At 45.5% G+C, this 23,112-nt stretch overlaps 2 protein-coding genes across 2 annotated transcripts in view; one reads left to right on the top strand and one right to left on the bottom strand.

Annotated features, from left to right (window-relative positions):
* Nucleotides 1–758: 758 nt before the first annotated feature.
* LOC144177104 (uncharacterized) lies at nucleotides 759–3,790 on the bottom strand. Its single transcript, XM_077705248.1, has 3 exons — nucleotides 3,590–3,790; nucleotides 1,800–1,939; nucleotides 759–986 (listed from the first exon to the last, which is right to left on the bottom strand). Exons 1-3 carry the CDS (start codon nucleotides 3,777–3,779, stop codon nucleotides 819–821), a joined length of 498 nt encoding a protein of 165 aa, XP_077561374.1. The 5' UTR covers nucleotides 3,780–3,790; the 3' UTR covers nucleotides 759–818.
* A 1,576-nt stretch (nucleotides 3,791–5,366) lies between these two features.
* The window catches only part of LOC144177088 (uncharacterized), a 56,145-nt gene continuing 38,399 nt past the window's right edge, over nucleotides 5,367–23,112 (top strand). The window contains exons 1-8 of the mRNA XM_077705247.1: nucleotides 5,367–5,587; nucleotides 13,071–13,108; nucleotides 13,177–13,211; nucleotides 18,559–18,683; nucleotides 19,198–19,278; nucleotides 21,198–21,271; nucleotides 21,902–21,924; nucleotides 22,936–23,054. Of these exons, the coding sequence (XP_077561373.1) occupies nucleotides 5,540–5,587; nucleotides 13,071–13,108; nucleotides 13,177–13,211; nucleotides 18,559–18,683; nucleotides 19,198–19,278; nucleotides 21,198–21,271; nucleotides 21,902–21,924; nucleotides 22,936–23,054 (543 nt within the window). The 5' untranslated portion in view covers nucleotides 5,367–5,539. The remainder of the gene's footprint in view (nucleotides 5,588–13,070; nucleotides 13,109–13,176; nucleotides 13,212–18,558; nucleotides 18,684–19,197; nucleotides 19,279–21,197; nucleotides 21,272–21,901; nucleotides 21,925–22,935; nucleotides 23,055–23,112) is intronic.

The following is a 23,112-nucleotide window of genomic DNA, read 5'->3' as shown; positions in this document are numbered from 1 at the left end:
TATGTCCGCCTGAAAATTAGGCATTATGGATTATAACGTATACCTCAATCACAATGGCTTTCATCTCATGGGCACTGGGCTATGAATGCAAAAAAGATTACATAATGTGCTAGCACTATTCAGTCAGTAGAAGTTAAGTTTCTCAGATTACTATAGAAGCCTGCAGCAAAATGTTTTTTTTTTTCAGAGAACTTGTAAGAGCCATTTACATTATTGCAGAGGTAAAGGTAGCCGTGCTGACCAACAAAACTAATAAGTGAAATCAACATATCATTCAAATAGAAGGTGTAAACTAGACTGCAATAACAGTAAAAAAATGGTGTTTAAAACAGTTATGACGACATGCTATGAAACACAGTTATGTATGAAATGGGTATAATACATGTTATCTGGAACAATTTGCAAGTGATGAAATGTAATGCAACAGATGCTGAGAAATTTTAGCTCTTGTGCAGCTGGATCCAATTAGGAGAATTGCATCATAAAGAAACTTTGATAACTAGCATCTTAAGGAAGCTATAAAATTCATTGAGCAAGGAACAAATGATTGCACTATGCACAATTATTTGGAAGTGAACATTTTAGGCACCTCATAATTTATAAAAAACTGTGACATTTACTTACTTGTAGGCTGTGTATGTGCAGCTCTTAACCAAGCTTTTACATCTCATTCTGAGAGATTAGTTATATAAAAATGCTTGCATCTAACTTTCCTTGTTCAGATCCAAACAATGGGCAAGTAACCGTTACAAGTCGAACTTATGAAAGCAAACATTGAAAGAGAAAAAAGATAGTTGTGTGTGAAAGATCGAAACACCTCAGCTGAAATTTTTACACCAACAATTGCACACAATTACCTTGAAGTCGGGATAAAGTTCTACATGCTTGAAATGTAGGGTTGCTGTGCACCCTTTTTTCTTTGTCCCTTGGAGCAGGATTCTCTTCTTCTGGAAGACTTCTTTAGGCCAGTCTGTAGCTGTTGAGCCCTGTAAATTCAAGAGAGAGATATGTTTTTATTCGTGATGCACTAATGTGGCAAAGAACCAGTACCCAAATATGTTCAGTGTGGCATCCTGTGACCTAGTGCACAAAAAAAAAGGGAGCAAAGGCTTCAATGCACCCAAAGATTTTTTTTTTTTTTACTTTTTCGTTAGCGCAACTTGGACACGTAAGCACTCTACGATTTAGTGAATGTGAAAGCATTAGTGCTCAATTGCTTCCCAATAAATATGCCAGTATTGTGGGCACTGCCATTGTGTGGTGGATCACTGGTGACCTGTGCACCAGTGGGTAAGCTTGGTGAAATCACATACTCTCATTCATATCGTCCTTTTTTCTTTTTGCGTTTGTGCCAACTGCTGCTACACTAGCCCAATGCAAAGAACCGAAATGTCCAAACCAACGCGACTGCTCTCCGTCTTCCCTGTTGAAACCCCTCTGACTTTTAAAAGCAGCCTGCTACCTTGTTCATGCGGCAACAAGCGACAAGAGAACCGATTTTGTACATGGTTTTGCCTTTTTGCTGCCTCGGTAAACCAAGCTTACACACAAAAGGGTGAATGTGGGAACAACGCTGGAGTAGCAAAGCATTTATGCCAAGTTGAACATGAAAGCCTTAGACTGGTGGCGAGGTGGTAGGCAGTCGTGGGTATGGCTTGTTGTGACTACTTGTTACTCGAAAAGTCATGCCACTGAGTTCACTTGTTTTGTTTCACCATGTATGAATTAGGCTTTGAGTGGAACCGGCACAAACGAGGGTGCAGGAAATTTTCACATTCATTAGTATGTAATATACATGCCTTGTCCTTTTGCTGCTCAGTTTTCTTGTAGTATTCCACTCCAAAGATGCATACTTTAGCAGTTTGCTTGACCACACGGAATGGTATGTTGTCAACTGATATTCGACGGCCACAGTGAATCGTAGAGAAAACCACGTTGCCTGAAAAGAAAGAGCAAAATAGTTTTTAAAAGCCTCATTTTGTGTTTATGAGAAAACAACCTCTCACTTTGAAGTAACGAGCGAGTACTTCGATAAGGCTAATAAATTATATTTTAAGCTCTCTAAAAGTAAAAAAGCTATGTAAAAGTAAGTGCCGATATGTTAAATAATGTGTAGTCTCTAAAAGGGGACACGTTAACGTTGAAAATTGTGCATGGTATTAGCCAAACAGTTTGCTCATTCTTACCCTTCAAACAGTCTTACCCTAGACTATTTATGAAAAGTTTATGAAAGACCCTTCATTTAAACGTAGCTAGTGTCTATGGAGTTTTGACGGGACCCATAATGAAAATTAAATTGTTACATCTGAGGGAACTTTAACCCAATATTTTGAGTTACGTCTGCAGACGTAACCTGAAAATGAAATTGGAGTTGCGTCCGACATGTTCCACTGTAAAAATTTTAGAGCCATGGCAGGGAACCAGAAACGGAAATTAAAGTGACGATGTGGTCAAGTGAAAACAAAAAAGTTAACGGCTGACGGAGCCAAAGTACAGTTACGTGCTATGCTACAATTAAAAAAAAAATGCGTATGTTGCTGCTTTACGTCTGTGCATCATCAACAAATTATTGTTGAAACCCGACCCTTCTGTGCGTTTCACGTCAGTTGGCAATTAAAGAAAAATTTTCTGCAGTATGTGCGTTCTAATTTTATATACATACATACATATATATGTAATTTTTTTAATCGAAGTTTGGAACATTTGTTTATATGAATGCACATGTACTTCTTGCTATATTGAACACAAAAGAAAAGCATAGTTCTTTTGGCGGGCAGCTCTTGCCGAGATTGATTGATTGATTGTGCAGTTTAACCAAGGGTTTAACGTGCTGAAGTTACAGCTGGACTATGAGGCGTGGATTAGTGGAGGGCTCGGGATTATTTTTGACCAGCTGTGGATGTTTAGTTAGTTTAGATTACAAAGGGCGTCGACTCTACTAATTTAGAACGTCAATTTAATTTCAGTTTCGGGTTCCGCTGGTCGGGGATGCATTCACTGTGAATTACGCGTCTGATACACGCACAGCCGCCGATTTTTTAATAATGTCGCGCGAGCATCGACCGGCGGGTCGATCAGCGCTTTATCAGGGTAGAAGGCTGCGAAATGAGCGAGAATATAGATGCAGTTCGCATGCGCTTAACGGACCTGCAAGTGCAGTTGTCTGCTAGGGTGTCCGTACGTTCCCGCAAGTGCGGCACAACCCCTTCCCGCTTGTGTAATCAGCCGCCTATCTGTATTGGCGTGAACAATTAACGTGCACGATAAATCGCTGTCAGCACCCGGCAATGAAGACAGCCGCTTGATTACCAGCGGGAAGGGGTTGTGTCGTGATTGTGCGAACAGCCTAGCAGCTACGACATGCAGTTGCACTGGCGGGAGCGGTCTGCGGATGCGAACTGTGATCGTTCAGCCGCTTACGTATACCTTGGCGCTGATCGAACCACTCGTCGGCTTTACGTAACCCAAAACATTTAATGGTAAAAGCTCCGTCGCTTGAAACTCTACTTTGCATTTTGGGTTTCGTCGGACCTACTTTAAACTGCGGCAATTGTACTAGGCCAGAGGCAAGTCCATGAATTATGCTTACCTTTGCGCGAGTTGCTGACTTCTTTTGACGTTCGCACGGAGTACTTAACGTTCACAGCAGCCAAGGACCTTTCAAAATGCTGAACCTCATCATTTGACTTCAAGTAGCCATGCCAGTAGCCGTCTTCTTGATGCAGCCCTTGCAAGTACTTCTCCAAAACAATTTTCTGCCGATCAGCAGAGTCGCTCATCGTTGCATGTCGTCGAAGACCAGCGTGCAAATGCGAGTTCTTGCGGTGGACTGAACGTGCGCGTTCTGTGCTCCGGTATACGGAAGGACCACACAAGAGCAAAAACATTTTTGTGTTCACTTTATTTTGAGCGATTCCTTTCCAGAAAGTAAACCATCACCACATGTGAAAGCTCCATGCGCATGCGTTGTGCCGAGCGCTTTTAGCTATGAACAGGACGGGAGAAACATAACCAACACCACATGTGAGCCTCGAAGGAGCATGGAGAGCCAGATGCAGGAACAGGTAAGGTTAATAACTACCACATGTGGGCGTCACCTTCCCGGCGCTCAAGGCCAGCCGCGCGCTCGGAACGATCGACCGCCACGCACGAACGCGACGCCCGAAACCACGAAACAACGGAAACAAGAAAAAAAAAGAAAAAAAACTCTCTCTCTCTCTCTCTTTTTCTCACTCCCTCGCTCGCTCTGGACAGTTAGTCACCTGACAAACTGTCACGTGACTTTTTGTCGACGTCACGACCTCTGCGATCACGTGACAGGAGCAAGAGGGGGTGTAGGGGCGATCGTCTGTGAAATGAGGCTCACCCGTTGCGCAATGTCCCAGCCGGCGAGGCATCGGCGAGGCGACCCGGCGGCGGAGCAAAAAAAACAAAACCACGTGACTTTTCCCTTGGCCAATGGCGCGCGGCGTTCGCCGGCGAAAAAGAAAATGGCAAAAAACGAAGTAAGAGAGGAGCGCGGGCAAGGGCGAAAGGCGGCGAGATCTAAAGATGGCACTACCTTAGTAATTTTAGGGACCTTAAGCTAGACCGCTAGACCTTTGCTTCTCTAAAATCCTCCCTGTTCTGTGGTAGCCTCTGTGACTGCCCCTAAACAACTCCGCTGTTAGGGATGCCATTAACAATCAATTAATCATTCAAAACGGTACTCGCGCCTGTGCACCGCACTGGCACCACAGAATTGTATCTGTGCACCGGTACCATAAACTGCATTTGAATCGAACGGCGCTAATGTAAATTCAAGAACGTGACACTCATGCTGCGCGGTGTGCGCATACGCCACTACTGCACCCGACTTTTCTTTCCTCCATGAACTGACTACACGCCCAACTGAAGCTATTTTTTTTTGCAGCTCTCACACATTTTTTAACGACTGATTTTTTGCGCATTGTGCTGATAAGTCTACTAGCGTAGATGCGGTGGTTGTTGAAGCTTTATAAATGGCGCCAACAGGACTGACCAGAGTTACCGATAGATTTGCCGACGCAGCGTGACAAGGTTGATAATGCAGGTAGATTTCGGAAGATGAGCCAGCAAACACAAGAACATGCACAGATATCAACAAGCACCGATTATTTGACTATCAAAGCAGCTGGCACCGCAGAAGTGCGCGTTTTCCTTCCAGTTCTTCCTAGCAGACGACAGTTGGGTAAAAAGAACGACACTTTTGCTCACAAAAAGATTGATTCCCTAAAACCTCTGGCTCAACTAATAATTTTGTTTATAGGACAGTAGGTACAAACAATTCAACTTACATTGATTTTTTTAATTTATAATTCACTAGCCCGGCCGACTTAAGCCAAGCCAAAAAAGAAAAAAAGCGTCTCTTCGATTTTGTTACGAACTCGCGACGCATGTTTCGTTTTTGCGAGATGCTGTCAACGAAGACCGCGTTCAAAGTTTGCCTCACTGTGTCTGTCGTTTGGGAGCGCAATTTTTACATATTTCGATAAGGAAGAATAAGTGCCTGGTCGACGAAATGACGGAAACACCTCACGACTGCGGCCAATGTGCTCGCTTCGATGCGGTGAGTCCGGCCTTTGATTGGTGTCGTTCACTGAGCAGCACGTGTTTTGAGAAATAAGCGTTCGTATAAAACGGAATACAGAACGGTGTAATTTGATTAATGACATTGCTTCTTGCACGACTACTGCTTACACCATTGCTTCTTTCGCCATGACAAGTTGATTGGGTCCCGATTTCAATGCCCCTTGCTTGATCGTAAGTTTAATTTTGGGAGCGTTTGTCGTACCACGGGGTAGTTTGCACGTAGAGGTGAAGCTCAATTATGAGGACAAGAGGGTGAACGTCTTTCGAATCTTCTATTTTATCTCGCGCGAAGTGAAACAACACTAACTGTGCTTAAATTTTATTTTTACGAAAGCTTACCCAGAATCAATGCACCGTAAGTATAAAAAGGCTGCGCGCGTTTTTATTGCAGCTTTTAACAAATTTTTAGTGAACCATTACTGATGCTGAACGACTGCTAAGCTGATCTCAGAAACGATAGCTTCTGAAAGCAAGGTAAATAAGCTTCAGCGAAACTACTTTAACTAAAACACAAATATCAGTCATTACAGGAATTCCCCAGCTGCACTCCGTTGTTATCCCTTCCGTTTCTCCTCGTATCCATACTTCTTTTTCTCTAAAGCTGCTGCCTCACCCCAGGACTGTGGCTCTCGACACGCGGACCACAAACGGGGTATACGCCTCGAGCGCCGCCTGTAGGGGCGCCGCTAAAATCCCCCTAGTGGCCCGTTTCGAAAGCAGTCGCGGGAGTCTCCGGCCCGCTCACCACAGTCGCCGTTGCTTTTGCGGCACGTTCGCGACTGATATTTCCCGTTTGCATGCATTGGATATAAATATTTATGTGGAGCAGTCACTCTGTTCGCAAATGTGGTGTTTTTACGAGAGTGTAAATGCTTCTGACGCGATTCTAGTGTAGTACATTCGGTCTGCATAAGCGCCAGGTGTGTGTCACAGGCCGGCGTCGTGAAACCGACATATGCATGGAGCTGATTGTAATTCCACCGCTTTGAAATTTACCAGCAGTAGCTCCGTAAGCAGCGTTCATTCAGGTGCTCATGCTAAGGCTATACACTATGTTATAAATCGGTTTCGTGCGCTTACATAATCTAGAGGAGCACTCATACCTGACAGCATGCCATTTACGCTTCATATCTCAGATGTTGATCACTACCCTGAACAAGCCAGTGTAGCATAAATATCACGGACATTTTACACGATAAGTATGATGGATAATGCAAAATTACATGCGGGAGTCGGCACAAAGAATTTACGGCTGGGTCATCTTTTCGCGAGGTCAGCCCTCGTAAACAATCATCATCTGCTACATATGACCTCTGCTTATATCCACGTCCATGACTAAACGCTTCTTCAAAACATCAGCATATCACACAGGGAGCCCGCAGATTCTAGCACAAAAAGGAAATCACAGGGCCTTATCAGATACCACACTCTTCCAACACCTTTCTCACTTGTGAACTTAATGCATGCCTCAAAAAATGTGTCTGCCGAGTGATCAACTGTTTGTTAAAGTCGAAAAACAAAGTAAATGTGAACGTGCAGCTTGTGTGTGTGATTACTAAAAGGGTCATGCTTTGATTTTGCTCTGCATTTGTATACTAGTTGTATATTAGTATATTTGTATACTAGTGTGCCACAGGCCAGCGTCGCGGAACCAGCCTATGATGGAGCCGATTGTAGTTACACTGACCTGAATTACTAGCCGTGTCTCCGTAACCACCGGTTCCTCAGATGTTCATGCTACGGCTATGCACTACGATTTAAATCGGTTTTGTTCGCTTACATAATCAGCGGAGCACTCATACCTGACAGCACACCAGTTACGTTTGCCAATATTATACCTCAGATATTGATCACCACCATTTACAAGTCAGTCCATGTTAATTTCGGGAATATTCAACAAAAGTATGATGGAAAATGCATAATTATACTCGGGGATCAGCACAAGACAGAGTCGTCTTGTCGTGAGGTGAGCGCCCGCAAACATTCATCTGCTACATATATCCTCGGCGAGCAGCGCGGAGACGGGCTTAGAATATAATCCGCGTTCGCGACTAAATGCTTCTTCGAAATATCGCCATATGTCACAGGGAAGCTGCAGAATAAAGCAGAAACTGAAACCAGAGGGCCTTATCGCATACCACACTCTTCCAATGACACCTTTAATCGTTTAATTGTTGAACAGCCTACCCTGTATACTTCCAAAAATGCATCCGCCGTACGATCAGCTCTTCGTTGAAGTAGAAAAACAAAAGGAAGTGAGCGCGAGATTTGTTTGTGGGATTACTAAACCGTTCATTGCTTGATTCCGCTCCGCATTTGTACACAATGTCTCTTTCCCCTCCCCCCAACTGATGTCTCGCGAAAAAAGCAGTGCATTTCGCGTATAGTTGGTCTAGTAAACCCTATTTGGCTAAGTTTCGACGAACGTCTTTAGCATGTCAGAAGCTGCACTGTTTTTTTTTTCATTTCTGTTAGAGCTATTGTGTTTCTTAATTCCGCACTTGCACAGCATTTTTTTCTTGTGGTTTCATTAACTTGCCTTGGTTCTTGCTATATGGCGTGTGTGGGCACATATTTAACCACGCACAGGCTTGGAATTTACTTAACATTTTCGCATGGTTTATATTCTTATAACAGGCATTAGTTATTGTCCGGGATTGGGTAATCATATCCCCAAAACACATTTTTCTGCGACGTGCATATTCAAAACTAAGCCGCGTTCGTTGTCCACGCTGCAAAATGAAGCCAACCTCTCCTGTACCAGTATCAGGTCTAAACGAGGCGACAGTAGAATTCATTTGTGCCTGACGTTTTGGAGGGGACATGGGTAATATGTTGCTGCGATCGCCGACGGCCGGAAAAGCAGTGACGAAGCGCGCAGAACTGCGTCCCCGGGTAGCTCTTGCCGGCGATCGCGTACTCTACGAAGACGCAGCTGCTTTTTAAGTGACCTAAACGTACTCTTTGCCTATAGACGTCACCATAACAAGTTTTTTTTAGGGCGTGGAAAGGCGAAAAGAAGTGAAACAAAACCAAAACACTGCATGAACCCCTATCAGCGATGCAGCGCAAATCCCGTCAACGCCGCGGAGAAGCGGCGGCAGGTGGCACAGCGATTGCGAAGCTTGAGGTGTATAGGCCGCCTAATCCCCTGCCCCAAAGACCGGCCGACAATAAAGAAAACATCCGGGGTCGTTTACCGCATTCCATGCGCTGAGTGCAACACCTCGTACATCGGTGAAAGCAAAAACCTACCGGAGAGGATTAGGCAACACAAAAACGACGTACAGAAACAGAATAGAGAACGCAGCGCAGTCGCCGAACACTGTGAAGTGGCCGACCACAAAATTGACTTCTCCGGAGCGGCCATCCTCGAAAGGGAAACGAACTGGAGGAAGCGGCTTTTCCTTGAGTCGTGGCATATTCAACGCACCCCTCGGAACCTTAATCGCTCACTTGGCACTCTCCCTTCGGTGTACATACACGGATTACATGCTGCAGCGAAGGGCTTTGTATGAGGCCAGCGAAAGTGTATGAGGCCAGCGCTGCAGCGATGCAGCTGCAGCGTGGCCCCAGTCACCCCTGAAGAAGCCGAGCCGGCTTCGAAACGTCGGGTTTTGTCCATGTATTGGTTAGAATTCACTTGCGCCTGACATATTTGGAGGTGACAGGGGTGATCTGCTGCTGCTGTCGCCGATGCCCGTAAGAGCGGCAAAGAGTACACGTCCCCGGATAGCCCTTGTTGGCATTCAAGCACTCCATAAGGATGCAGCTGTTGTTTTTTTTTTTTTGTTTTTTTTTGAAGTGCTCCAAACGTATACTTTCTTGCAGACATCACCATAACAAGTTGTTAAGAGCGCGGAAAGGCAAAAAGAAGCGAAAGAGAATCAAAACACTGCATGAGCCGCTATCAGCTGCGCAGCGGTCATTTCGTAAGCGCCGCGGAGAAGCGGCGGCAGGCGGCACAACAATCGCGATGCTCAAGGCGTATAGGGGACAAAGCAAATATCGAAGTCAGACGAAACCAGCATGCATTTTTGGTGTTTCTAATTCTAGCGATCCAGGCCTGATGACTATAGCGATCAAGGCCTGATAACAAAAGTCTTGGCTGATTCTCAAGAGGCATTCAGTTTGCCTTGCAACACCAACTGTGGCCTGTACAGGATGCCAATAGACCACTGGTTGCCTTTGCTCCCCGGTATAGCACATTGACAACAAGCTGACTAGTTCTTCATTGTATCCGTTAACTCTTTGCAGTCCTGAAATTTTACCCACTTTCCGGCCGTTCCGGTCCGCAACTATTTTGCCGGCTTGTGGCGACGTGAAGAAAAATGTGCAAGAAAAACCAACAGGATATATTTATATTTCTCTTGCACTCTGCTTGCTACTCCTTTGCCAGTATTTGAGCAGCGTGTGCATTCAACAGAATGCGCAGCTCACAGAGTAATGATCCGCCCGGTGCTGTCTCCACCGCCGTCGTCGCCTTCGTCACTCACTTCCGTTGAATCACTGTCACCACTACCTGATGGAGGCACGCAATTCTCTTCCTTGCTGAAATCATCATTGCTTTCGCTTGGTGCACCACCATAGAATGCGCGCGATGAGAAAGTAGCCATGCTTCTTGGCGAACAGCATGCACCTGAAAATGCTCTTGAATCCAGAAGTCCCGTGCTGAACATACCTACTGATAAAAAAAAAGAAAACTTCAACAAAGTTCACTTATCCCTCAAAAGGATGGCGCATTATAGTACAAAGAAAGTTGGGTGCGTTTCAGCGAGAAAAACCGCGAAATTTGACCTTGAACACGCAGCAAGTCGGGTCTACCCCGACAGCGAACCGCTACGGCCGTGTTGCATTTTGAGGCAGGGGCCGACAACGGACCGTGAAGGGTTAAAAAACACTGGCGTGCATGTGCAAGTTGGCCTATATTGGTGGATTACAGCGTCGTGAATGCAGCTATACCACTTGCCGCAGCAGCAGTTTGTTGTTGCGATATATGCCAGAGAATCAGAATGGGTATTGCCACCTCCTCTGCACTACGGTTTGGGACATCGCAAATTGTAAGCAGTGAAACAGGATTTGCAGAGCTTGCCTAAGCTCCTTTCTGGAAAAAGAAAAAGCAAAGTGTGGGCATCTATACCACAAATAAATATTTCTGGCAACTCCGGCTTAGTGCATGTTGCCAAAACTACACAAACCTGAGCTAGTAAACATTATAAAATGCACAGCAACAATGCTACAGGCAGCAGGCTTTGTTTTGATTTGTATTTCAAAAAAATGCTTCACCGTGGTGTGCAAACTAGTGCCGTAGAGTTATGTGCAGCTGCAGTCAAAAGGGGATTGTGAGAACCTGCAGTACCTGCCTTTTAGAAGTGCTCATGTATGCAGCAGCCAGTGGACTAAGTCAAAGAATATTCTGCCAGAGTGGCCATCAACTTTATTGATGACCAACTTTGCCTGTGTTTTCTTCTGCTAGTTGACAGCACTGCGGGGTGGCTTTTCGTTGGAGGCAGGGCTGAATGGTCGTACGGTCTGGGGCTCCGTGCTTTCCGCATTACCTGGGCATTTCCATCTACCCGAAGGCCTGCCTTAGTTGGCTTTCAGTGGCGGCACGAAGACTAAAGGCCAGTAAAAGGTGGCCTTTTTTTGCATCGTGTTCGTGTAGCGGTGCCCAGACAGAGGCTAGAATTGAGCCCCAGCCGTGGCCTCCAACTATATTTGCCAGGAACATCACTAGGTTTTTCTTTGCGGCTGAGCTGCCACTTTTGAGAGAGGAGGGTGCTGCTACCGCCCCTTCAAGTATGTTACCTTCCAGTGCCATCACAATCTCCGTAAAGAATTTTCTCAATTTCGGCATTTATTTTTAACGACATTTTCTTCAAATCATTGTTTATGTTTTGTCGAAGTAACAAAAAAATTGAATGGGAATTATTCTTTGGGGCAGCCAGGAGTTCAAAGGTCACTACTGATGATCTAAGTCGCTACTGATGACCCAGTGCCAGCCACAGACAGTATTGAGCGTAGTATTGAGGGACAGTGTTTGGCAGCACTTCATTGCTCCTTGTCCCTGGGAGGCAATTGTCTTACGGAAGCTGCTTTCCCCCCAATCATGTGCCAAGCTTTAAGCAATTAATCACTTAATAGAAAAGAAAGCAATGAACGTTGCTTTTAGATGGGCTGATTTTAAGTTTTGTCTTGCAATCGTAAAATCTTTTTAAGGCTCCAGTTAAATGGGAAAACTGCCATTAGCTAGTGCATCTGTACAATGATTCAGAGAAAGGCTTTATAGCTAGTTAGCCCGTTAGGTAAGTATAAAGTGAAAATAAAAGAGATTTGGTCTTGGATTATCTTTGCAACACCTTGCGCTTGGCTAAGGAGCTTTGTAAAGGAAAAAAAAAAATCTACACTTGTGAATGCCTGCTGGCTTCCAGCACTGGTACCTGTATGTCGGACTAAATTCTTAGCTGTAGAAGCAAAGTTTCACATTTCTTAAATATTACTCCACATACAAAGTCTGATTCATTAATGGATTTCTTAATCATCAATCAAATGGGACAACAAAAAAAGTTTGCCTAAACATTGGGGGAGGGGCAGGCAGAGGGGGTAGTTTGGGGAGGATCCAAATTTTTATGCTCATGGACTGTAGACTTCTCTCATAAATTTTTGGTGCTTCAAGCCGTGACACAATAGCTTTTCCGTGAACAGCAGAGAACTCACAGTTATGGTGCAAAGAGTGCCACCCCTTCCTTGCTCTTATATTGGATCCCCAATATCCTTTGCATCACGCTTGTGCATCACAGAGCATGAATTTCTGCTGTTGATCGAGCAAAGCTAGGGGTTGCCCTAGTTGGTATTTAATACTGGCTATAGAGTTGAGTGTGTGAGCGGACAAGGATGCGAAAAAATTTGCCCTTGTGCTTTGCAGTATGCTATTGTTGAACTTCTTTTTTTTTTTTTTTTTTTTTTGTGGACTTCTGTTAATGCCAAGCATCTAATTTACCCAGCTCGAAAGATTTGTTGTTCATGCAACAGATGGTGCCACTGCACTGTTCAATAATGCTTTAAACGGGAATTTGTTTGCTCATGTGCACATGATCAGACCATTCACGTAATTTCTACAGTGTTATGAATGGAACATGGGAGAAATGGAAAATGGGCACTTTTTGGTGTGTGATAACTTAGCAGGGGAGGAAGGAAAAAAAAATTCCCTTTTTTTGTATATGCGATAATTGAGTTAATACTGATAGCATTAGTAAAATCCTTCTGAGAGGATGCTACTGTGCTAAGCGGGACCATGGGTGCTCCACAGCAATGGCAAAGGGCACTCGAGACCCTTTTAATTGCTCGCAAATGCCTGAATTTCCTTGTTTTTATTGCAGTCACTGATTGGTGCTTATTCTGTGATCATTCCATGTTGGGAGTGATGAAATAAAATTTCTCCCATCTCTGCTTCTCAACAGCTCTATCAGGCACTCAAGAAGAAAATAGTGGACACAAGGTAGGTGTATCTTGTTTGCCTGAAGAAGTTCGGTTTCCTGACTGTGTGTGTGTCTGACCATTTTGCAGCCTGCTGATTTCAAAGTACACAGAAGTGACTCAGGGTAAGTGCATTCCACCTGTTCGTCTGGGCTCCCTTAGAAAGATCCTAAAGGGGCCCTGAAAGCAAAATGTGAGCTTGGTTCATTCGAAAGATTCTCTCGTTAGAATAACATTGACGCCACTTTTAACGCAAACTTCACTAATATACGCTATATAATGAGGAAAACACAGAATAGGCATGCAACTCACCAGCTACTTTTTGTGCCCTGAACTCGTGACCTATTATGGGGAGTTCATTGTGACTTGGGATTGGCTGAGGCCGACAGAATGCAACGCAAATCAAACAGGGGTTATAAGCTTGCAGAGCGGGTTATTCACGCTTAAATTGAGTGCATAATATTTTTATAGCAGTAGGAATGGTAGGGTAAACAATGGAAGGTCTGAACATGTAAACATCGAAGCAGGGAGTATGGCACTATATGCCGGCCGATGCTTCCTAATGCTGCAGTCGGTCGCGTTGGGCTTGTCTGACACGACACTGGCCAGCTAATATAAGAGACAGTTCCGCTTACGCGTGACCTTGTCAAGTCATATCCAGTGTTTCACGAAACAGTTACTATCAACCGGAACAAAAAATTTCCAAAAATTCAGAGGATTGTCTACTAACGCATAGCGTTCTTATGCCGCTTGTCTAAAGTGTGAGTTCTTTACAGCCAAATATGGCTATGAATAGCGGAAGACGTTAGATTATTTTAAGTTTTCTTATTTTTGTTTTTCACAGTGATGTAAATTTATTCCGTTATAGTGATGATGTGCTTTTACTTCGCTAATTATGTTTGTTTTTTCCAAAGATGCAAGGTGTACTTGGTCGGTTTATGCTATTTTTGGGCGCAGCCCTTTGGCGGCCGTCTCTGGGCTGAGCTGCATTGTCGGCGTAACCGAGTGAATGATGGCAAGACCGACCACTGAAAGAAAAAGCGAACGATGAAAGAAAGCAAAAAAAGGATAGTGTCGCGAAATTGGGAGGGGAGGGCGGTTCGCTGTGGCGGTGCGAGCCAGCGCTCTCCCAAAGTGTGCAGTGGGGGAGGGAAGGGGGCAGTATGCTGTGCCCGCACGAGGCGCTTGACAGCGCGACGCTTAGCGAAAACGTGAGGGGGCCATGCGCGTTACTATGATAGCGTTCGCTTAGGACGCAGTTCACAATCCCTTCCTGAGACGCACTTCGCGCTGCCAACGCAGAGGCTCATTATCGCTGCCGTCGAGAAAACCCACGACTGAGTGCTGCCTCAGAGCACTGCTGCTGCTCCCCAAATATTGCATTAGGAAGTATTGTAATTGCTAGCCGATCTTCTTCGTATTTTTAACGTTTTGCGGAGTTTTTTGTTTATTCTTCGGTTTATGGGGGAGATGTATGAGATTCATTTTTTAAATTTGTCGGGTCATTTTTGTGAAAGTTTTATTTTTGGTTTCTCGAAATTCTGTCTGACCAATTATCGCTAATTACCCTGTTATAACGATTACAGCTGTTACTTCCGACAAATCTGCATTTTTGTGGAAATGCAGGGCTTTTGCTATTTTTTTATTCGTGTGTGGAACATTTTTTGCTGAATATTTTTGTTTGTTCTTTGGTTTGGGGGTGGGGAGATTTTGTAAGATGCATATTTTCGATTTTGTCAGATCATTTTTGTGAGATTTATCAGTTTTTCTGTTTTTCTTTGTTATCTTTGGTTTCCCAAAATTAGTATCTACATTGTAGACCAATTAGTATCTACATTGATGCTATTGTAACGATTACAGGTATTACTTTCACCAAATTTGCTTTTTGCGGAAATGCAGGGCGTTACTTGTTCCTGGCTGTGGGGGTACTTGGCAAAGAATGCTACGCATTAAAATGCGGCAGGTACGAGTTTAGTCAGAACCAAAACGAATGCGAACAGCAGTCTATTAGCAGTGTTGCTGCGCCATCTAGGATGGTGGAAAATAACAAGGCAAAAAAAAAGGAAAGAAAGAAAAAGAAAAACAAGTTTTTCACAGTGTGGCACCCGTACTCAACATCCTGACTCAACATCACTTTGGGTACCTACCTACTAGTAAAACGTCATTTTTGACGCCATGAAACACACTATGCAGCGGATAAATTGAAAATTTGGCTTAAATAGTTTAATTTTTTGCTGAATAAAGCATCCTTTGCTGCTGGACAATCGCTGAGGGTAATATAAAACACAAAATCTTTTGAATAAAAAAAATTTGTATTTTGTCCTAATGGTCCCTTGAAGCATCAAGGGTGCCATATCCGTGTCAATTTTATGGAGATTGGGGCATGCCTTTTTTTTTTTTTTCCACCGGAAAAAAAAGACAAAAAATGAATGTGTTTATGATAGAGGGTGGAGGGTGAGGTAGCATGAAAAAAAGTGCTGGGTAACCTGAATCTTGTTTATTTTAACCCTTCGCGATACGAAACCTGCCCACTTTCTGGCTGTCCTGGTCCAAAACTATTTTACCAGTTTCCAGCACCACAAAGAAAAATCGCAAACTGTTCGAGAAAAACTCACAGGATATCTATTTTTTCCCTCGTGTGTCGACAGAGGTCCTGTCTCCACTGCCGTCATGGTCTTCATCAGTGTCATCACTATCTGATAGAGGCACGTCATTCTCTTCCTCATTAAAGTCATAATCACTTTCGGTAAATGCGCCGCTGTGTAACGCACGTGGTGAGAAGGCGGCCATGCTTCTCGGCAAACAGCGCACAAGTGAGAACGCTCTGGGAGTCAGAAGGCACGTGCTGAACATTGTGCTTGACCCGAGCGCAAAAATAAGTAAACTTCAACAAACAAAGTTTGTTTATCCCTCAAGAGACGGTGCATCATGTAGACATAAAATGCATGCACTCTTAACTCTTTCGTTACGGTGGCATAGGCCATTGAACACACAGTTCTGATGACTTCAAACCTGCCGCGAAAACTCAAAACAGTGCCTTGCAGACATCTATCACCTTCTGGCGTATTTATTGGCAACTCCTTTTCCAGTTTCATTCGTTTACATTTTAAGAGCAGAGGGTGTGTTGTGAGCAAAATTTGAACCCAAGGTAGCTCCAAGTTGGGCGGAAGTGGTGTCCACTTTATGCCTCGCTGCACAAAGGCTGTCTACCGTTGCTGGGACTTAGGGTTGCCACCTGACCAGTTTTGGACCGGGCCAACCGGTTTTTTAGACAGCTGGCCGGTTGCCGTTCTGTACCTAAAACTGATTGACATTGGCCGGTTTTTTGGCCATCGTGCCGTGGTTATTTCTTTTTGGCATTTAGTAAGTGTAAATACAGCAGCTATGACAATAAATATGTGTCAACAAGTGCAAAGACATGCGAGCAGAGCAAATATGCGGGCAAGTGCGATTCCTGAGGGGGAAGGGGTCCAAAGGGACGAAAAACACAACGAAATGCCCCCGGCACAGTGAGCAAGTGCGATTACTTTTCAGTGCAGCACATTCAGAGCAATAACCAAAATCTCAATCACCTGCCGTGCAAACGTTATGTTAATTACTCTGTAGGAAAACGCTACAAGAAATAGCATTGCTTGTCAATAAAAAAAATGTGGCGTCTTTTTTTCAACATAAATTCAACCCTCTACATACCACGCCCCCCGCCCTCAACCTCCCGCTGAAGGGCTGGTTTTTTCTTCGGGGAAAGGTGCTGATTTTCTAACCGCAGCAGCAGTGATGACTCCACCAACGACGTGGGATTGTCAGAAGTGTCACAAGGACACGCACCCCCTTTTCGTCCTGGATCTTTTACATACCAGCCAGACAGGATGGAGAAGAAAAGGAATTGCAAGATCTGCTACGAAAAGCAAACGCACAAAGCAGAATGAATGTCTTCTGGTCCACTTGCAGTGTTTACCTTTGCTTTCTGCCGTCACATTACTGCTTCGCTGAGTGGCACAGCCATCAAGACGGGTGGATTGACGGGCCTTTGAAAATCCAGGATGTGTTGTACAGGATTGATATGCGTATTGAACGATAGTAAGGAGCATAGGAATAACTTGTAAATTTCAGATGCCCTAAAATAATTTTATGGCTAAGTACAGTCACCTGTTTCTATTGTGTTGATGCTTTTATTGTGCATTTTATTTTTTTCTGTTTATTTGACAACTAAATTCTGAATCATTGTACCTCTTGCGAAACTGATTGGGCAAACTATAAGCCACAATTTCATGTATAACAATGCTAAAGGTGTCCAGTTGCTCAAGAGAAAAAGTTTTTTTGTGGAAGCACCCAAAATTGAAGAAGTGTTAACTCGCCGTAATTCTTTTGTTACGGCGAGTTAGCTCTTTCGTTAACTCGCTGTAACGAAAGAGTTAAGGGATGGCGCATTGTGTATACAAAGAATGCGCACGCATCGCAGTGAGAAAAACTGAAATGTAACTCCAAACACCCTTGTCGGGTGGTGTCCGACAGCGAACCACTACAGCTGTGCTGCATTGTCGGGCAGGGCCTGACAGTGGACCACAAAGGGTTAACCCTCACTTCTGGGGAGGAGAAAAGCGAACGGAGAGGCCGAATGGTTATCCAGTCTTAGAGCCCGGATTTCTACTCGATATCACTTCTGGGGTATTAATGACTAGGCTGCAGAGGACACTGAATCGAAATTTTAGATCGATGTGGAAAGTAATTGTATGTATTCCTTGTTCACAGGAAATTGTTAAAATTTTTAACTGTCATATGCTCAGTTTGTGTATGCAGCGCTGGTGCGACAAATAGTTTGTTGTACCTCCTCCTCCAGGAAAAATGTGGCAGACGCCTGTGGTTCTGTGGAAGCAGTTGCGAAATGGTCGTGCTCTGAGTTTGAGCGGAGCCCTGGGGATCAACTCTTCAAGACGAGAGGTGGTAGCGCCATGCAAAGGCATGTGTTCTCGGGTTGGGGCGCCGCTCTGAGGGGCAGGGGAAGGACGCAAACCCCTGAGGGGAGCACTCCCACAAGGGCGCTGAGCGTCGTGCACTTCCCTCCGTCGTTTTGTGTGTTGCTTTGGGCCCTTGTGGGAGTGCTCCCCTCAGGGGTTTGCGTCCTTCCCCTGCCCCTCAGAGCGGCGCCCCAACCCGAGAACACATGCCTTTGCATGGCGCTACCGCACCGTTTCAAAACGACGGCCTCTCGTTTTTAAGAGTTGATCCCCTGGCTGTGTGTTTCAAGGGTGCATTACCGAGGCTATATTTTCCACCCAAAAAGTGTTAAGGTGTCCCTCCTATCTCAGCATTACTCGGGGCATTCTCCACAAGCCACTGAGCATTCAGTAAATTTTCTATAAGCGTGTTCCTGTTGGCACAGATGCATGTTTCACTGTCCAGTCTGTTCCTGCACTTTCAACTGTATTTGAATGGAAGGTTTTATGAGGCGTCGAGGTCTTCTTTTCCTTGCAGAGACCGAGCGCTTGCGTCGGCAGCTGCAAGATTCGCAGCAGCTGGCAGAATCGCTACATGGCGACTGTGATAAGTACAAGCAGGAGGCGTGTTCTGCCCTCGGTCAGATAGACCCCCTCAGGCAGGTGGGTGGGAACGCTGGGCTTCGCCTCTCTCCTTGCGTTACTCTCTCGGTTTTCGTGCATGCTTTGCAACTGAGCTGTGTTTGGCTGGACCGTGAAGTGCAAGAGCCAGGGCCTTGACCTTTCAAATATCTCAAATGACACGGGGCGTCGTGTGTAGAGAATTATGGCCATAAATCACGGTGCTGCAAGTTGTGGTCCTCGGGGTAGGAAACTGAATATGAACCAAACTTGGTGTTTTGGGGTTAAAGCGGACCAAGCCAAAGCATGGGACACTAGCACTCTGCATGCACTGCATACTGATGTGTCCACTGGTTGATTCTGCTCAGTGCTTTACTTTTGGACAGGTCCTGACTACTAGTACATCGAGTGCCCTTGTGTTAGGGGCCATAAAGCTAGGAAAGTTATTGCACTCGCAGTGCCGTTTTTATGAGATGTCTGGAACTTTTTGTACCATTTAGTGCGGCCCAAAGAGAGTCTTGAAGTGGTGTTTGTGACGTTGTCTTGTCCCATTCAGCGTTGCACCCGGCTGCAAGCGGAGTTGAACCTGGTGAGCCAGCAGAGAGACGAGCTTAAGCTGTCGGTCAGCATCACCCAGGTTGGTCCTCCTTTTTCTCGGGGATTTGCGATGCTCTGCTAGGATGCCTTAACTGTTGGTCATCTGATTCGCTTATTTAAAGATCAGTTGCTATTAATGCTGTGTTTTTCTAAGCTGCTCTAGCTACTTGATTAGGCCTGAGGCAGCATTTTCTGCCACTGAGGCACTTATGGGTAGCCCTGAAAAACAACAGTCACTTCACAGTTTGAAAAGGTGGAGAGTAGCCCTTGCTGTGCTCGCTCCTTCTTTCCCACTTTTCGCTTCAAACTTTCTGAGTATAACTTGTAGAAACTTGGATCTTGTGTTGCAGCTTCATTGCGTTAAAAAGGCTACAAATACGCGCGACTTAGCTCCATTTAAATGATTGTGCCTTTCATACGTTCTTGGTCGTTGTGAAGTGGTGCTGCCATTGCTGGGAAATTTGCAATTACCGACACAGATTTGAAGTTTTCCACATGTCTCGCAATACTATGATATAGCTGGGGCATTAGCTGGGGTTGTCGAGCTTCTATGCCAAGGGCGCGGTGCTGGAGGAACTGGATGTTGGGCCGTCTCCAATTAAGCCCAGCGATACCTAGTAGTGCACTTCACTAGTGTTATAGCGATACCGAGGGTTATACGCAAGCTTGGCGTAATGGAACTCTCACTCGGGACTTTACTGGGTATGACTCCGCCCCAACTGAGCGCCCAGTGCTCTGAATGACAGATGGGTTCCTACACACCAGCATTGTAAGGTGGATTTAATGCCAGAGAGGTTCAAGCTGCATACAGTACGACAGCATGACTGCGGCTCATGGAAGAGACAGAACGCTCTGCTTGATTGCTAAGCTGTGCGCCCGCTCAACTGATCTATTGTCATCGTGGTGCGGGGGACAAGGTGCGCCTGTCAACATTGTGCAGAAGCAGCAGAGCACCATGCAGAAATGGCGTGCCTGTCCAACTGGGCTCTGTGGAAAGGGGGTTTCTTTGGGAGAGAGGGTGCTGGTGGGAAACCAGTGAGAGTCCGTCCTCTAGGACAGTGGTTTTCAGCCATGACTGCCCCGGGGAACCCTTTTGGGCTTGCGAAAGTGATGGGGGACCCCACAATGGAGCACATGTTGATTGGTGTCATAATGGTAAATGATTCGCACTTTGAGCTTATGCCGCCCACACACTTATCCGATGCCTGCCTTTTCTGCTGTACGTTAATGATGATGCGCTTCATAGTGTTGAACAATTTGCTGTTGAATCTAAAAGTGTTTTAAACGCCTATATGCTGCCTTTTTTCTGTCTGATCTCATAGCTGGCGTTTTGCGCAAAAAGCAGAAAAGCAGATGTTAAAATATGTGCTACGTGGAGAAACTAGACGGGCATGTAATGCGGTGAAGCCACCTTTTTTTTTCGTATTGCAAGCAAGTGGTGGCAAAAATCGAGAAAGGAATGGCAGGGGGGGAAGTTTTGAGGAAGTCTTTGCGGACACCTCAAATGCTCTCGTGGACCTCCATTTGAGAAGCACTGCTCTAGCACCCTTGTTTGCAAGTCGTGGAACCATGGGGACAGCAGGCTGTGCACAGCTCGCTGGGGTGCATACTACCTCTTGCCGCTGCTCAAAACGGCCACTCCTACAAACCAGGATAGGCTCGGCTGTGTGTGCACACAAGGCATGGGGCCGAGAAGGCCCCCACAGTTTTATTTTCAGTCCGTCCGTAAACGGTGCTGTTGCAAGTGAAGAAATCGGAATGATTCTGAATATAGTGCTGTTTGCACTGCTGCTGTCTTTTTTGCCCTACGAGGGGATTATTGTGCTCCTTTAGTGTGCTTGTTCTGGGGTACTTCAGCCGCTGAGTGTGCCGTGCAAAGGGGCACGTTGAGCCGGTAGGAGTGGGACGTGCTGTTGTCGCAAGGTGCTACACAAGGCGCTCCTGTGTGTGTGTGTGCAGGCCACCTTGAGGCAGTATGAGGCACTGGTGGAGGAGCACAAGCACCAGGAGCCGTCCTCCGAACCGGTTCCCAAGTGAGTGACCCTCTGGGCAGCCGGAGTTGCATCCACAGCGGTGCTCAACCCTCATCTGGCCCTTGACTTCGAAAGCACCTGCTGGGGATTGGGGTTGCGAAGGGCACTGGGGATTTGAAGCGAGCAGGCACGTGACCTTGATTTTGTAACAGAACGTTGTCCCAGCAGGCGACTAACAAGACTGAGAAAAGATACACGCACGTCAGGGTTCTGATCTAAACCGTATGATGGAGGGATGTGCTGTGGGCATCATTCCACGTACATTGGGCCCTGGCCGGGAGCGGAGGACTGATAGGTGCCACGTGACGCACCTGATGCCTTGGTAATCAGTTGGTAATCAACTTCTAGGGTTTCAGAACTGATGCTGCCTCTACTGCTAGCCCTGCTTATAAATGGCAAGAAATGTGGGTAGAGTTTCTTGCGTTGCCCACATCCAGCTTTTGCTGAACCGGGTATCAACTTTTCGACGGTTTAAATGGCACCCAGTCTTGTCCCTCTGGCCTGCACACTGAACTGTGGTGTGCAATGTTCTGGTTGCCAGACCCTTGCGGCATAAATATTTCTTGTAGCCTGCTGACATTGTGGAAGCTAATTTCTTTTTTTTTTTCCCCTCTCTTCTCTGCCATGCAGGCCCAGTGAACTGAAAAACAAAGGTAAGCTGGCATTTTCAATCATATTTCCCCCTCCCCCCTTTTTTCTTTGTTTCTATTTTTGATCCAATTTTACATCACTGCGGCCAATTATCCAAATGCTTAAAGAAGTATAAACATGAGCATTTAGGAGGCTGTAGAGAGGGGGAAGTTGCTGCCACATTTCTTTTGTTAGATGTTGGATTGTTTATTTTCAAGCATTTATGCATGTGGTCATCCTCACACAAAACATTGTGAGTGCAATAGGGCAAAGTATGGGGTCAAAATAGGAATTAGATTTTAAGAACCCTAAGTTGGACAAGAAGTCCTCTTGCAAAGGTTGAGAAAGGCTGTAGTTATTTATTGCTTTCTTGGGTGTTCATCAATGAAAAACGAGGCTTTATTTTTTGTACTTGTTTGGAAGTAAATAGTTATTGCCGACATGTTTCTCACTTGTTTCCAAGAAATTTTTTTAAACCTCAAAGACGTTGCAAACCTTCAGTGAGATAGTTACCGCTGTGTGATGGGCTAGTGTGGTGACCCGTAAAGCTGACGAAACCCAGCCACGTGTGACAGTTATGTTGCACTTTCAGTGCTGCTTGTTTAAGAGATTGCTGGCAGTAGCAGGCAGAGATAGCTCGCCCGTTAAAGCTAAGGTGTCTCTTATTTCAGCAAGTAAGCCTAGCAACATCACCTTACGAAGAACTTGTTGTTTTATGCAGTGTTCTAGCTCTCAACAGGTCATGGTTCTCTCGCGTCAGGTTTTAAATTGCCCTTTTTCTGCTGGCAAGCCGGAGCTTCAGCGCTGATGCACTTGAGCTGGCCAAGGGCCTCACTGCTGAATGAGGGAAGCAGTTCTGTCACTTGTGTCACATGTGACCTTGCAAGTGCGAGTGGGGGAGGGGGGTGTCCCACTACTTTTGTCGGACGTAGGTGAATAATCTGATCGCCACCCTGATGGCTGTAATCGTTGTGTTCTGTCTGCGAGTGGGGTACGCAGGATGGTGGGCGAGTGTTGTTATGCCCCCTGTGCAGCGGTCTTCTGGAAGAGCAAGCTGGAGGAACGCAAAGGCCAGGTGAAGCTACTGAAGCAGACCATTCGGGAGGCCCAGCTGGAGATGAAGCACGTACGAACTCGCTGCACGAATGCACTGGTGAGTTGTTGCACTTTGTCCCTGGCGAGTATCCTTCGGGGCTGATTGCTTCTGGCAC

This window comes from Haemaphysalis longicornis, unplaced genomic scaffold, assembly GCF_048455015.1.
Source record: "Haemaphysalis longicornis isolate Haplotype H1 unplaced genomic scaffold, Haemaphysalis longicornis Haplotype H1 scaffold_1, whole genome shotgun sequence".
In the NCBI taxonomy this organism is placed as follows: domain Eukaryota; kingdom Metazoa; phylum Arthropoda; class Arachnida; order Ixodida; family Ixodidae; genus Haemaphysalis; species Haemaphysalis longicornis.
Note: the sequence above shows the minus strand (reverse complement) of the source record. Positions and strands in the feature narration are given on the sequence as shown.